Source organism: Phaethon aethereus, assembly GCF_964289735.1.
Source record: "Phaethon aethereus genome assembly, chromosome: 3".
NCBI lineage: Eukaryota > Metazoa > Chordata > Aves > Phaethontiformes > Phaethontidae > Phaethon > Phaethon aethereus.
This window is the reverse complement of record NC_138576.1, coordinates 129,561,153-129,575,942: the sequence shown is the minus strand read 5'-3', so window position 1 is coordinate 129,575,942 and position 14,790 is coordinate 129,561,153. Positions and strand designations below refer to the sequence as shown.

Here is a 14,790-nt window from a genome sequence, read left to right as displayed (position 1 = left end):
GTGATATAAGTAACAAAGGAAACTACCAAATGTTTCTAGCATAATTGTGGCGTTGTGACAAAACCCTAGAGTAAGTGAAAACCAATAACAATGCTGTTAGTCTGTATATCACACAAGAATAAAAGTCTGCCATAATTTCTGTAACAGAGAAGCGTACCATCTAGTTATCTTCCAGCAACTGTTAATAAATATGTTCTGAAAATGCCCAAATACAGACATGCCTGGAATGAAACTGGACTTTGGGAACTGAAACATCTGTATCTGAGGCCAAATCCCATCTGTCTTATTAATGTAATAAGTTCAAGTCAATTACTTCTTTGAGTAAGATAAGAATACAACTGAGCTCTGTGTATTAGCCTAATACACACTGTAGGTAACTTTTATTAGCGTGAAAGAAAATTAAGTATTATCATTACTTACAGTTCAAAGCATCAGTGTTAAGTCCAAGTCTGAAGCTGCTGGTGAGAACACTCTTGTGATGTTATGATCTTATTTTTAAAACACTGGATGGCAACTGGGTGTGAACGACTGAAAACACTGAGCTTGACATGAAGAAAGCTTTGACCTTTTCCAATAAAGTCACATGGGAAGGATTTTCATCAAAGCTTACCTCTCTGCAGAAAAGCATTCAGAAGTAAGAACCCTACCAAGGGGAGCCTTGCCCCTGCAGGAGGAAAGGATACAAGCTCTGGTAGAGTGGGATGAGGGACTTGACGGCTCTGCTGGCATTGATGCACGTGGCACATATGAGGTTTGGCAGCAGCTTTGCAGTCACGATTGCTCCATCAAAGAGAGGACCGAAAAATGGCACCTGCAGACCCCAAAATACAAACAACGCATGTAAAGCTAAGCCAACGGAAGCTGAAATGTTAGTGTAGAGCACGGGAGCAACTTCCAAAACCACAGATAGAACCGTCATACCCGACTCCCAGGGGATTTTCACAGCAAAGCATCTGCTGCTTAAGAAAGGCACCATGGAGGCAAGAGGAGGCAAGTTTCACACTGCCCCGCTCTAGACACTGAAGTTACTCGGTTACATTACAAGTGTTAGCTTGCTTTAGGTCTCCTCTCTAAATCATGGGCACAAAGAGACTCCTCCAAGTAGAGCAGCAGAACACCAAAACGAACCGCCTCCACGGGCTGTAGCCACAGAGCCATTACCACCCAGGTCAGCATGGTCAGTCGGGCAGTACCCTTGCGAGAACAACATACTGTATCTTGCGTTATATTATTGGCACTTGGAATAATAAGCACCAGACCCACTACAGAAGACTAGTACATTATTTTGCCATAAAACAGTATGACCGCATTGTTTTCCCCACCAAAACGTCAAGTGTGATATTAATCCCCCACTTCTTAAGTTTTTAAATCTTCTGTAATTGCTATCAGTATACTTTACACGTACATGCACATTTCACAGAATATTCAACTGGGTAAACATGAGCTTGTTATGCATATGAACAAACTTAGTCTACGAATTTGAAATCAATATTAAATTTTGAGTAGATATTAGGAGATGTTTTCTGTCTTGCATCCCGACAGGAGACCTTGATTCACTGGCTCAGTCTTATACTGGCAGGAGTTTTTGCAAAGAAGTATTTATTTCAGATAACCCTCTATAAATGCCATCCACTGACTTCACTAAGGGAAAAAAAAAAATTGAGCTGATCCAAGATAACAAGGTCCGTGGAAAGCAGAAGAGATGGCAGAAAAGTACCACCTCTCAGAGGCAGCCCCCCATAAACACAGCTGGGACAGACATAAACAGGCCTATCCCAGCATAGCACGTCAAGGTGTTAAAATGCTGTGCCTTCAGGGTCACCTCCAGAGGAAACCACCAAATAATGTCATTTGGTCACAGATAAAAGCTATACTAGGTAAAGGAGACACTTAAAAGTGAAAAAAGTGTCCTGAATTGCATATACATAACAGACTTGGCCATGTCAAACCCAGAAAATTTTAATGTGTAAATATATAATAAATGTTAGTATTTGCAACTAGTCAAACTCACCTCCCTTTCAGAAACTAAAAAAAAAAAAAGGCACCCAACGAAAAACCAAAACACAAACAAAACCCAAACCCAGTCAAAACCCTGAACAGAAGCTAGCAGCTATTACCAATATTTAAGCTATGGATTTTTTTCCATCTGTACAGAGGCTTATCACATAAATAAATACCCTCTATTATTCTTCTGCAACTGCTTGTGGGTGACTGTGACAGTCATTCAATAAATGGACAAAGGGAATAATATAAATCCTCTGCATCTAGGGAATTCCTCTAATTAGAAGTGGCAATGAATTACAGAAGAAATTTGGTTTTAATATAACATCTGCAAATGACAGCTGTCTTTTCACAGCTATTTTGTCATTCCTTTACTTAAAATAACTACCTGCCCCCCAAAAAATAGATTAGTGTAAAATGTTTCTGTAGTGGGTTTGCTGGGGTTTTTTATATGCTAGCATTACTATCTAGGCAGTTGGAAAGAAAGGTGACAGGAAGAAAATCTGTACCACTGAAGTGATAATTGTTCTAGAGCATCAAGTTTCTCTTTAAGCAATAACATTACTAAGTGAAATTTTTAACATACATTCTTTTTACAAGTATTGACAAAAGGAGAAAAAAATTTAAAACTATATTTTTATGTAAGTACAAATAAGGAGATTAAGTACATAGTAGCATTAACATTATACCAACATACAAATACCAGATATTTAAAGTCAGATTAGCAGTTACATATGCTAATGGCAAATTCATTGTCAGGCTTTTTGACACACAATTTTTGCTTACAGGACTTTGTTTCACTGTTTCAAAATCACCTGGAGTCTAGCAAGTGTGGTAGATTTTCTTAACACGGTATTACAGAATTTATATACTTCAAATCTAAACAAGGTGTATATATTTTATACTCCTTATATACATGTATATAAATACATACATGTATACACATATGCTCACATTTTTAAAAAATTCCAGTGGGCATTCTCCAGCAAATTTATCAAAAATATCTCCAATCTGCCTGACATTTAAAAAAAAAAAAAAGTCTGATATCTGTTTTCCCTGGAAGTTTAATAGTCAAACTCCAATAAATCATACTTTACTGTGAAACTCCTTTTAAAACAGAAAAGTAGGCTAAATCAAGTTGAACCCTAAGAAATGAGAGCTTTCCTTCGCACGCCTGAACTCTGTCCCCACAGCGTAGAGGTAAGAGTGCAGCGGGTGCTCTTCAGAGTGACTTTCATGAAATTGGGAAACATGCTTTTTTCAAGCATGTTTCAAATAATCAAAGAGATTATTTCAAGAACTGTGTCCTAGGTACATGTTTAAGTCAAAAGGCACACATTTTTCACACCCCCAAGTTGGCACAGACTGGCAGATGGAAAAGAAAATAATGCGAAGGATGGAAGTGACTTTGTATGACAGCGACTGATTTTACACTACCGAAGAAAAAAAACAAGCATAACCCATGCAAAACCAGAAACAGGAGCAGTATTTCCCCAAATTGGTTCACAGCTTTTCGATGTGCGGGGCTAACCCTCCGGAGACCCGCAAAGGCGTCGCTGCCCTGCCTTACAGCGGCAGAGGAGCCAGCAGGCCCCGCCGCTTCCCGGCAGGCTCGGGGTCCGCACCGCCCGCCGCAACATGAGGAGCGCGCAACCGGGCCATACGCCGCGTGGACGCAAAGCTCGGAATCACTAATTCCCGAGCAGATCTACCGGCCACACCGAGGGTCATTAAAGTCAATGGGACTCGCATATCGTCAGCTTCCATCTGTGTAGGGGGCTCTGCCTTAACGAGGCATTCGAGGGACCAGACCAACTGAAGGCACAGGGACATGCTCCCCGCTCAGTGCTTTTCTGTAAGTTGGTTTAAAGACCCATGTGAGGAAAACAGCGTTTTGAATGGTTACAAAAAATATATTATCCTTTGACAGGAATCAATTAAAGAAAAAAAAAGAGTAAAGGGAAATACGCCCTTCCTTGAGTACTCCAAATGTCAATGCAAGTTATCCATGAAACAAAAATTAATATTCAGCCCATTGCACACACCTGCTTCATTACAATTTCAGAGAAAATAAAAATTATTTCTGTTGCACGCCGTAAAAGTAGGCAAGGTCAAACAAACCTTTTGAGCACAAAGACTTCCCCTCTATAGCAAGCAGCACTAGTTAAAAGAGTGGGGAATGGGTAAATTATTGTACCAAATGGCTGAGAATTAATCTCTGATGACTAGCTGCAATCTAACGAGGCATCTGTGTCCCAGGGAACCCGCAGTATGTCCCTGGCGGTATGTGCAGTGTGTAGAGTCTGCCTGGCATTCTTTGTCCTCTTTTGCAGGCAGCTTTTCGTCTCATTGTTCAGAATACCCTCATGCATCTGTGACGCGTGGAATGCATTCACACTAACAGACTTACTATTGTCTTCTCGCAGAAGCTTTGTCGAGCAAAGACTGCATCACGGTTCCTGATAATTATATTGCTTAATTAATCAAGACAAAAAAAATTTGCAAATCATTGCCCGGTTGCCAAGCAGGGAGATAAAAAATGAAAACAATACAAGCTGAAGCAATATAACAAAAGTAACAGCTATCTGATCAGAAATTCTTATATAATGAAGCTATTAATGCTAAATCGGTTAATGTTAACATTGCTCCAGGTGTCTCCACTTAGATGCAAACAAAAAGGCTAACATTATGTATATAAAAGGCCAAATGTTGCCATGGATTCTGTAACCTGATAGAGAGGACAGCCTTTTCATTTGATTAGGGAATGCAATTTAAATACCAGGGACTGAAGCCAAACAACAGACATTTCTCTCTGCAAGCCTCTTTCATTCACCCTGGGGTCAGTAGCTGGTGAACAAAAGGTCAGCCACACTTGCCCTGGAAATGTCTGGATTAATTTTATTACATTGTAATGGTTTGTACTTTAAATGTAGGGATAAGACTAAATTTCCAGTTAGCTATTATTCTTTCTGCCTGTTGGATATTTTTGACTAATATGTAAGATGACATAGCTTTTCTTGATTGGTTCATAGAATTTTCAAGCATGTTCGTAACACTAAATTTCGATTTTCCTGATGGAACATTAAAAGCTAAAATTCCCAAGAAGTAAATTGCAGAGCTCAAAGTCAAGCGTAGGGAAAAAACTGCCACCACTATTTCAATTTATAAAAAATTTTCAAGTTTGAAATGTCTACTGGCAAACCACTGGTTGTTAATATATAACAACTCTGTCATTCACAAGTCAAAAAATATTGTGTACACCTGGTAAATATGTCATCTGATGTATGCATTTTTCCACAGCTGGTTACTCTCTTGGACAAATATTTGTCCCTCCTTTAAGGGAAATAGTATGTATCTCACTGATTACTTTTATAAAGTATCTTTTATATACGTTTTTGCATCTGTAGTGTACCAGACAAGCATTTATTCAAGTAGCTTTTTATACTTATACACATATGTACATACACAGGCACCTGGTATTTTCCAAAGAAAAACCCCATTATTTAACAAAAGTGTCTAAAATGTGGTTGCATAACAATAAACATAAACAGAAAACACTAAACCTGAAATACTTTGTTTGATGCCTACGTCATCCCATTGAGTCAGATTATGATGACGGTCTCAAAAACATATGAGGTTATGCACAGTACCGTATGTACAACAGTAACCAAGCTGTATGGGGTGAATTAATAGCAAATGAGGAACTTAAATCTTTATTATTTTGCTTTTATTGCCTCATACTGGAAATTCACAATGATTTTAAACTTTTTTTTTTGTACAATAACACCTACAGGTTGAGAATTCTGAAATATTTCTTTAAGCGCTAGGCACAAATATAAAATTATTTAGTAGCCATTTCGATCGCTCTCAATAATTCTGGTTTTAACATAAAAGCTCATTGCTCAGCATGCTTTTAAACTGAGGTGGACAGACTATGTTTAGTATTTGTTGGGGAAAACACAAACAAACTTTAAAACATTGAGCTTTACCTAAGCAACAAAACTGTTGGTCACTTGCATAACACGTATGATAGATCTAATAAAGCAGTCAAAACATACCTCTGGTTTCTTCATTATCTCTATGAAAAACATGTGATTCTTCATTGGATAAATAACAATTAAAACATCTCCAAAATCTGTTGGTATAATGCCTCTGCGGTAGTTCCTGGTGTGTTCAGACCAGACGATGTGAACCTCATCATTTCCCAAGTGACGAAGCTGCAACAGCAAATTGGCTCTTTATTAATCAGAGTGATAACAACAGTTTATGAGGGGTCATGGCTTACAAATTGAATTACAATGCTCAATAGTAGAAATATTTCATTACAAAAAAAGTTAAAATATTGTTTTTCTCCAGTTGCTCATGAAAAGATCAGCTAAATAATTTGCTTCATTCAGAAAGCATTGTTGTCTGAGGGCTTAATTAAGTAATTATCAAACTAGCCATTAGCACAATATGTAAATGTACATTACCTACAATAATTTAGGATGGAAATCTGAATTACTAGAACAAAACGCTAACCAACAGAACATCACATTCCAGCTAAAATAATGCAGCTGTCACAGAAATACAAAATACCTTGACTCAGGACATCAAGAAACTTTCCATCACAAACCACTATTACTGAATTTATTATATTACAAATTTCTCCTTGTTGACTCTGTCTGGTGTGGACTTTTGTTTGAAAACATAAGCAAAATATCTTGGGCAATGTGTATTAGGGAAGAATGGGAAATACTGTGGGAGTTACTTTTTTATTTGGAGCAGAGATTCATAAAGCATGGATAAAATTTAAATGTGACGTACACAAAGTGCAACTGAAAGCCTGTGTGTTTGCTTTGTTATGGGAGGAACTGGAGGTGATCTAACAGATGGCAAAAAGTATTTGGCAATCATGTACAAGCTACGCACAATAGTTTCAACTGTAAGCTTTGAAGTTAAATTTTAATCCACATGCAGAATGCCAGCCCAAAGCATAAAGACAATTTAAGTCCCACTTAAAGCTTAAAAAACACCCCCCACCCCACCAATTTGGTGCTAGCCCCTGGAACAATGTGCACAATAGACCTAACAAAGAAGCCAAAAAATAGCTCTGCCTTCACTGTCTCAGTGCAGGGCCGGGGCGGGAGGGAGAGAAAAAAGGTAGTGATTTTCATTGGAAAATAACAACTAAGTAATCTCCACATGCCTATATTGTACCACTGAATTTTCCCTCTTCAGAATCAGGTAATGCCTTTAAAAGTAAAGAATTTCACTCCTACATATTGGGTGGCAAACTGTATCACAGTTCTAAGAGAAACATGGCAAAAACATAATGCATTACGAGAATCAGAAAGTTAAAACTTTAAACTTTGCTTACAGTTCACAGTCTAGTAGAGTAAAATAAAGCTAAGTTTATAGAGCAATTTAGATTCTCAGTTTATTTTAAATTAAACAGAAGATAAAGATTTCTATTTTATTTACACCTATGAATAAGACATTTTTAGTTCTGTCTGAAGAAAATACAAACTGTCTTATAAAGACATGGAAACATTAACACTATTACTAGAGCTTCTTACATGTACAAAAATTGGTACAAATTACTGTTCTCATGGTCATCCTGACTTCTGTGATATTTTCTTATATTTTCTTAATTGCTCAGTAAAAATAAAGCAACATCCAAGAAAACAGTGATGTTGATAATATCACAGTGCAGACTGATACATACAAAACTAGGCAGCAATTTACATGCACAACAAAATCCTGATTTCACTTTCTGTGAACAGATGCAGCTAGGTCACCTTAAAAGTGATTAAAAGCAAGATGTAAAGTTTAGACTTAAAAACCCCAAAATCCATCTGGCTACAAGACTTCGTGCACAACAGGTTATACATATTGAGGATCTAAGTGTTTGGCAAGGCTATTCCGCACACAGCGGAAGCTGAGCTGTAATTTTCTACGAAAGCTGAGCGAAAGGAGGACTCAGCTCACACCAGCTGCGTTCAGAGCAGCCCAACAGTGATGTACTTGTGAGCAGTGCCCACGATTTATCAGGCTGAACCCAACGCATCCTCCTACTAGAATGAGTTCGGGCACTAGCTTTGCAACACGGAGAAGACCCACAATGGCGGTATTTAGCAACCTCTGCTTTAAAAAAAAAAACCAAATAAATATGGAAACAGGATTCTGTAAGGTGATGCAGCTGTCCAGTTGCACAGGGCAATTCAAACTGAACACAGCTCTTCTTTCTGCAAAACAAACCCTGAAGAAAAGGCTCTGTACTGCCTTGCCTCCTATTGCTTTTGGAGTGATAAAGAGCACATACCGCTATAAAAACAGTAACCAAAGTGTGTCCAAATACTGCATAAGAGACCCTTTTTAAATCACAAGGAACTATTCTGATAATAATCAAATACTTTTCATAGTATTTTCACAGTCCCAAAACACTTTGTATCTATACCACATCTGAGAGAACAAAATGCAGTAAACAGGGAGAACTGATATCAACTGGTACTTGCTGTGCTTGTTTGAGACAGGAAGTGACGGCTATGAGCTCAAAATCTTGCAAACATCACAGAATCATTAAGGCTGGAAAAGACCTTTAAGATCATCAAGTCCATATGTATAAATTACCACCTTTGCTACGATCCTCACCACACGCTAGTAACTAATTTTAAAGCTCGATTTACTACCTGTCATTGTTCTGAAGTCATATATCCTAAATCATTGCATTTATAAGGTATAATGTGACAAATATAAAATTGGTATTAATCAAAAATAATTGTTCTTGAAAGATAATTTCATTGATAAAAACCATTATAATAACCTTCTCAATGACAACAGACCAGCTGCTATTTTCCTGCGTCACTCATTCAAAATATAAGCTGGGAGGTAGACTCAGTACCCTGAGGGACATAAGCAAGTTTTCCTTAAAGGTCCAAAGCAACACATATGATGCATTTGGAGACAGAGTTCCATGCTACGCTCACCATGCAGTTTGGCGGGGGGGGAATACATTAAAAAAATCCCAAAGCAGTCAGGCTATAAGACATATATTAAAAAGCAAAAACAAACCACACAACAGCTCAACCACAAGCAGTCAGACTTCTTAAGTTTATTGCTGACTTGAACGATCTCTCTACAAATGTTCAGGGAAGGCAGCTCTTGAAACTGCAATTGCTTGTTCTCCTTGAGCTGACAGTGCACGAATTTTTAGCCTGCACATAAAAGCAGTTTTGCTAACACGTACAAAACATATACATTCTCAGCTGCACACGCTCAGACACAGCCACAGCCTGACGTCTTGGCTACGCCGAGCATTTAACACCTGGAAGCTGGGTCAATGTATAGCTTCTGACGTGTGTCACGCCGCCGTTAATCATATCTGCTCTGCATTTCCTCAGCCCTAATCTGGGCGCTGGAGCACAGCCGGCAACTCCAGGAGCTGCGCAGCCAGCCTCCGCGCGGGGAGGCTCGCCGAGCGCCACTGCTCCCCTTCGCTCGAGTGAATAGTTTTCAAGGCTCCCTGCTTCGGCGGGGCCGCACGCTGCCTGCCAGGCAACACGCCGCCGCTGACACTGGTCACGGTACACACCTCATGGCCTGACCTCCTTTCCCTGCTAATTGCATTACACAGCCAGCTGGCTCCAGAGAGGAGTCGTCTGTTTGACTGAAGAATTTCTGCTTTTGGGGCGGCATGGCTGCTACTTTTGCTAAGTAACAGTCAGGCCTGACATCCCCATTGTCTGGCTGACAGTGTACCCATCCTAAAATCTAAGTTTTATTTGTAAATTAACCAAGAAACTTCCTGCCAGAACAGTGCTGCCTGGAGACTGATAATGTGCGCCTTTCATTCCCTTTCACTCTTACTGTATCACTGCCAATTTGTTTTTCTGCTGCTCGCCAGCCCTAGGCTATAAAAGCCTTGTAAGACATAAGTGCAATTATAGTCCTGGAGTCAAATGAATTGGACAAATCCAATAGCACAGCTCTGTCCCCACTTTGCAAACCCCTACAGCAGTTAGATTAGCTGCTAAAAATCTAATCTAGCTCTAGCTAACAAATTTCTGCAGCGAAGGAGCAAGAGTTCAGTATGGGGTTGCAACCAGATTTCTGAATTGAAAAAGTTCTGCTATGACAATGGAGAAGATGGAATAAATCACTTAAAAATTTTGCAGCTCATTTTTAAACCGTTAGGTACAATTTAGCTAGAACAAGATGAGGATGGTAGGATGCTGCTACTATGATTGATTTTCATTCTTGCCACAAGACAGCCAGATAAAAAAAAGAAGTTTAGAACCAATGATGCTAAACCCTACAGCAGCAAAAGATATCAGCTGAATTTTGATTATTCCACTAGAAAAGATTTCTTTCAGGGCTCAGACTTATTTGGAGAGGTTTTTTCTTTCTCCCCCTCTCACCCCCCCACAATGAGTAATATAATATGTCAGCGTATACTTCAAATAAAGGAATACAAACTGCAAGTTACAACTAAACTGCACAACAATAAGGGGCCAAGTTCATCCTCAGTGGAAGTGCACTTATTCTAGTGAATTTATACCAGAAATGAATTTATCCTCTTGTGCTCAGTAAAAATAAAGAACCATAATGACATATTTAAGTAAAATTACTGCATCTGCTTAATTCCCCAGCCCACAGAATTTATGGCCTGCTGTACTACTTCCTTGGCCAGCAGGTGGTAAGACCTTCTGTTCAGCTCCGGAGCTTGCGAGCCAAGCACGCTGATTGATATTGAATTCTTTTTGCCTGTCTGTAAGCAAAATAAGCAGAAAAGAAACCACAGAAATGACACAAAGATTTCAGAGATAAGGGGGACCTTAGATCCCTGATAGTATACATGCAACCCTATCTGATGGAAGCAGGGGGAAGGCAAGAAAAAAAAAAAGTTGTGACCCACATTGCATCCTGATGGGGAACATGATAAAATCTTCTCCTCCCAGTAATATTTTCCTCTAACACCATCTATACTTCTATAGCAGCAAACATTAAATTGGAGCAGGTGCTGAATGACAACATTGTAATCGTCCTTCCTCTCACACACTGCCATAACAAAGAAGCATTAACAGAAAGAAGTAATAAATATAAAATAATCTTTTTAACCTGGACGCACCACCCCAAATAATCTGAGGTGAGGACCTAAGACCAGCGTGCACTAACTGTTCCGTGAGCAAATAGAAGTATTAAAGTATTTGTGATGATCTTGAGAGTTGCCACAATCTTGGAAGCAATATTGCATTTCATTACAACTCTGTTAACCGGGTATTGCAGAATCCGCAAGCACCATATCGACAGGTGGGGGAAAATAAATATGTTTTCCTCTTGTTTAAGAGTATGTTGCAGGCAGGCACCTGTTTGTTTTCAAGCACACATGCTAGTTGTGGTCTGCACGTGCAAAGGCTGCCAACATCAAGATGGGACTTCTGCGGACTGAGGAATTTTGCTGGTAAAGCATCACTGTACTTGCCTTTAGGTATTTCAGTATAGGGCTGCCACAGCTCAGGTTCACAGGTGAAATTTCAAGAAACCAATACTTTTAGGGTTATAAGAGTTCTTGCACGATCTTTAGAAATGGTTTGGATATACACTCACACTCAAAACACTGGTTTCAAATGTAGGCGAGTTCATTCATCGGCATTTTCAAAGAATGAGAGAACTATCAATCTTCCAGAAATTTTACAGTGCTTCTGAAAAGCACCTTGCCTCCACTCAAACTGCAGTTTTGTAAAATTTGTTAAGCAGTCTGTGCTAATTTGCAGAAATACATGCTTGCTTACAAAAGAGCTGTGACAAATTAAATGAAACTGTTCTGTGCAGAAGCATGAAACCATGGAAGATTATACGTTAAAAAAGACCTCTGGAAGTCACCTGGTCCAACCCACTGCTTACAGCGGGGCCAGCTCCTGCGGTCCCCGAGGTTGCTCACAGCTTTGTCCTTCACAGAAATACACAGTTTGATGCCTGCAGGGTTCCATTCCTATAGCAGATTTAAGCTTTTTTTTAAAAAAAGTCTTAAAGCAATTACTTTGTGGTATTTTCTGTGGATAACATGTACTGGAGCTGGCCTTGTTTCCTAGCACTTCAGGACTTGGAGGCTGGCAACTACTAAATGCTTTTGCTTTTTGTTTTTCACAAAGAAGAAATTCTCTTAAAGCAAAACACAGGGAAGACAATTAAATAAAATAACCAGACCCTCTCAATGTCTGTGTTAATCGCTAACGTGGGTGGGAATTAGAACTAGTAAAATAGACTGTTTGCAATTAAAACCCATTTTTCCCCTTGTGGTTGCTCTGTCAGACTGTGCTCTCTCCTCTCCCAGGTGATGTATTACTTAACAACTAGATGATATTTCACTGTCTTTGCTATGCTTCCATAAAATCCAGGAGCGACAACTTACAAGGGAAGATTAGACTAAACCACCACAATTTGTGTAGGAAAAATAAGACTGGCAAAGACATGGTAGCAGTACTCAAACATGAATAAGTCCTCTGCAAAATGATCTGTTCTCCATAACCATGTGGAATAGGGTAAGAATAAATGGGCTTAAATTAAAGCAAAGTAGATGCCACAAGAAATTTTCTCATGGTACAAAAAGCGGAGCATAGGAATACGTTGCCTAGGGAAACTGTAGCGCATTCATCACTGGAGTTTTTAACTAGCAGCTAGATAAATACTGGCCAGGAACAATAAAAATACAGATAGTCCTACCTTGGTAAAGTCATAGAGACTATACAGCCTCTTAATATCTACCACAGCCCTACTTCTCTAACCTAAAGTACTCAGATTATATTTTTCCATAGCCATGTAAATCCACTAATATGAAGATAATGAGCTGCATACATAAAGAGAGACATGTAATTTTGCTGACTTTTTTTTTTTTAAATTACAGATATCACCATGAAAAAGAAAGGATCTAACTTTACTATGAAATGCTGGACAAGTTTTCAGGACTGATAATCAGAAATTCCACCTTTTTATTTCGAGGAAAAGCACATGTTGTTTTGCAACTATGTGGACAACAAATACAATCACCCAGTGACATACTCATAGATAATTTTCAGAGCACAATAGTATCACATTATTAACGCACATTAACAAGCTATGTAGGACAAGTTGCCAATCCTAATTAAAAAGGCAAGGATTTGGTATGCACCTACAATCTTCTTTGACTCTAAGCAGCAGTTGGCAAGCACCATAATCTCAAATCACTCCTCGTTAGGAAAGACAAATGATTAAGTACTGATACCAACAAAATTTTGGGCTGGGTTCTGGCCATCTTTGAAGCAGAGTCTGCTTGTCAGAACAGTGAATAACTGGATAATGGCTTTAAATATCAGCTGGCCGCTTTTGGTACTATGCTTGTCACTTCTCTTTCACTTCTTTTCTTTTCTGTTACACACTGGATGATTAATCTGTAAGGTTTTATTATTCTGCATTTGGTTGTTTTGTTCTACCAAACTACAACAGTTTTGGCAGGCAGACAACATACAAATGAAATTATTGCTAATATTATTACTAATGGTGGTATTTGAGGCTACCATGGAAATGTTAATTGCATTTCAGAATCCAGAATTTAGATGCCATTTAATTCAGATAATCTAGCTGCAGAGCACCATGTGGCACAGCAAAGATGGCCTGCTAGGACCAGTTAACACAATCTGTTTTCAATTTAAACTTTAAGCACTTGAAGACTATTGACAATGTTTTGAAATACACAGCAAATTATTTACCTTTTTGGTCAGTGAATCGTCTGAATCTGATGGCATTCTTGTAGACACATGAAAAATTATTTCCACAGTAGAGGTAGCATAATAGGGTGCCGTTTGCCCCGTGCTGCCATTGCGCTGCAGGCCGCCCATAAACCCGCCGTGTGTTGAAAGATCAACCTGATTGATTGAAAGTCATAATTAGAAGAAATTTGAAGAGACTGATGAATAATCAGTATTTATTTATATATCAAGACTTGGTGAATTTACTGCTCTAGAATTCTGTAGCCATCCCAGGGGAAGAGAGGTCTTCCTCTACAGGTTTGCATTAGATCTGTTTCCCATTCCTGTATTTGACATTTAGTAAAAGTAAACAACTCTTAACTAGGTACCAAGTCATTAGCTAGATGGCTATTTTACTTGCCTTCCAGCAAACAACAGCAAGGAAGCAAAAGCATTCTGTCATGCGCAGCTGCTCTAAGGGCTATGCATGGCTTAGCAAGACCACTTAAAGCATACACCATGAGAAATAATTATAAAGTACAGGGAAAATCTAAACAAACAGAAAAACTGCAGAAAAAATTGAAAGTCCGTACAAAAAGAAGAACCTTAGAAGAAATTATTCTAGAAGATCATTCAGAAGAAATGCCTCTCAAGACAAGCCTGTGTCCAAAAGCTTGGGTTTTTTTTTCCCCAACTGCATCAGTCTAACTGAGGATGCTACCTCTCCCTGTAGACCTTGTGTCACTTAAAACCTTAGACATGAAAACACAGCTACTATATATTTCCAGAAAACATAGAAGTTCCTGTCAGCTAGGTTACTGACACACTGTTTCAACAATGCAAACTAAAACCAAATGTTTTTGTCCTTTGTAAAGCAGTGCTATGGTTGGGTAAGTGGTCTGACCATATGAAGAGCTAAAAGGAACTAAAATTAAGGTAAAATTCTGCTATAGCTCTTAATGACACAGAAAGCAGGAATGTCCACTGCAGCACCACCTGTCCAGCAGAAACAGGAAGGATGCGTTCATCCAGAAGTAGCACGTACATTTACAGAATTCTGCTAAAAAGATGATCTTTTAAGTAC

The 14,790-nt window shown here is 38.9% G+C and overlaps 1 protein-coding gene across 1 annotated transcript in view; it reads right to left on the bottom strand.

Annotated features, from left to right (window-relative positions):
• Window positions 1-14,790, bottom strand: part of RALGAPA2 (Ral GTPase activating protein catalytic subunit alpha 2) — a gene marked incomplete at its 3' end in the record, with an annotated part of 131,040 nt that overhangs the window by 47,657 nt on the left and 68,593 nt on the right. Inside the window, exons 35-37 of the mRNA XM_081998643.1 lie at window positions 13,728-13,883; window positions 6,060-6,218; window positions 684-811 (exon numbers count right to left, since the gene is read on the bottom strand). Of these exons, the coding sequence (XP_081854769.1) occupies window positions 684-811; window positions 6,060-6,218; window positions 13,728-13,883 (443 nt within the window). The remainder of the gene's footprint in view (window positions 1-683; window positions 812-6,059; window positions 6,219-13,727; window positions 13,884-14,790) is intronic.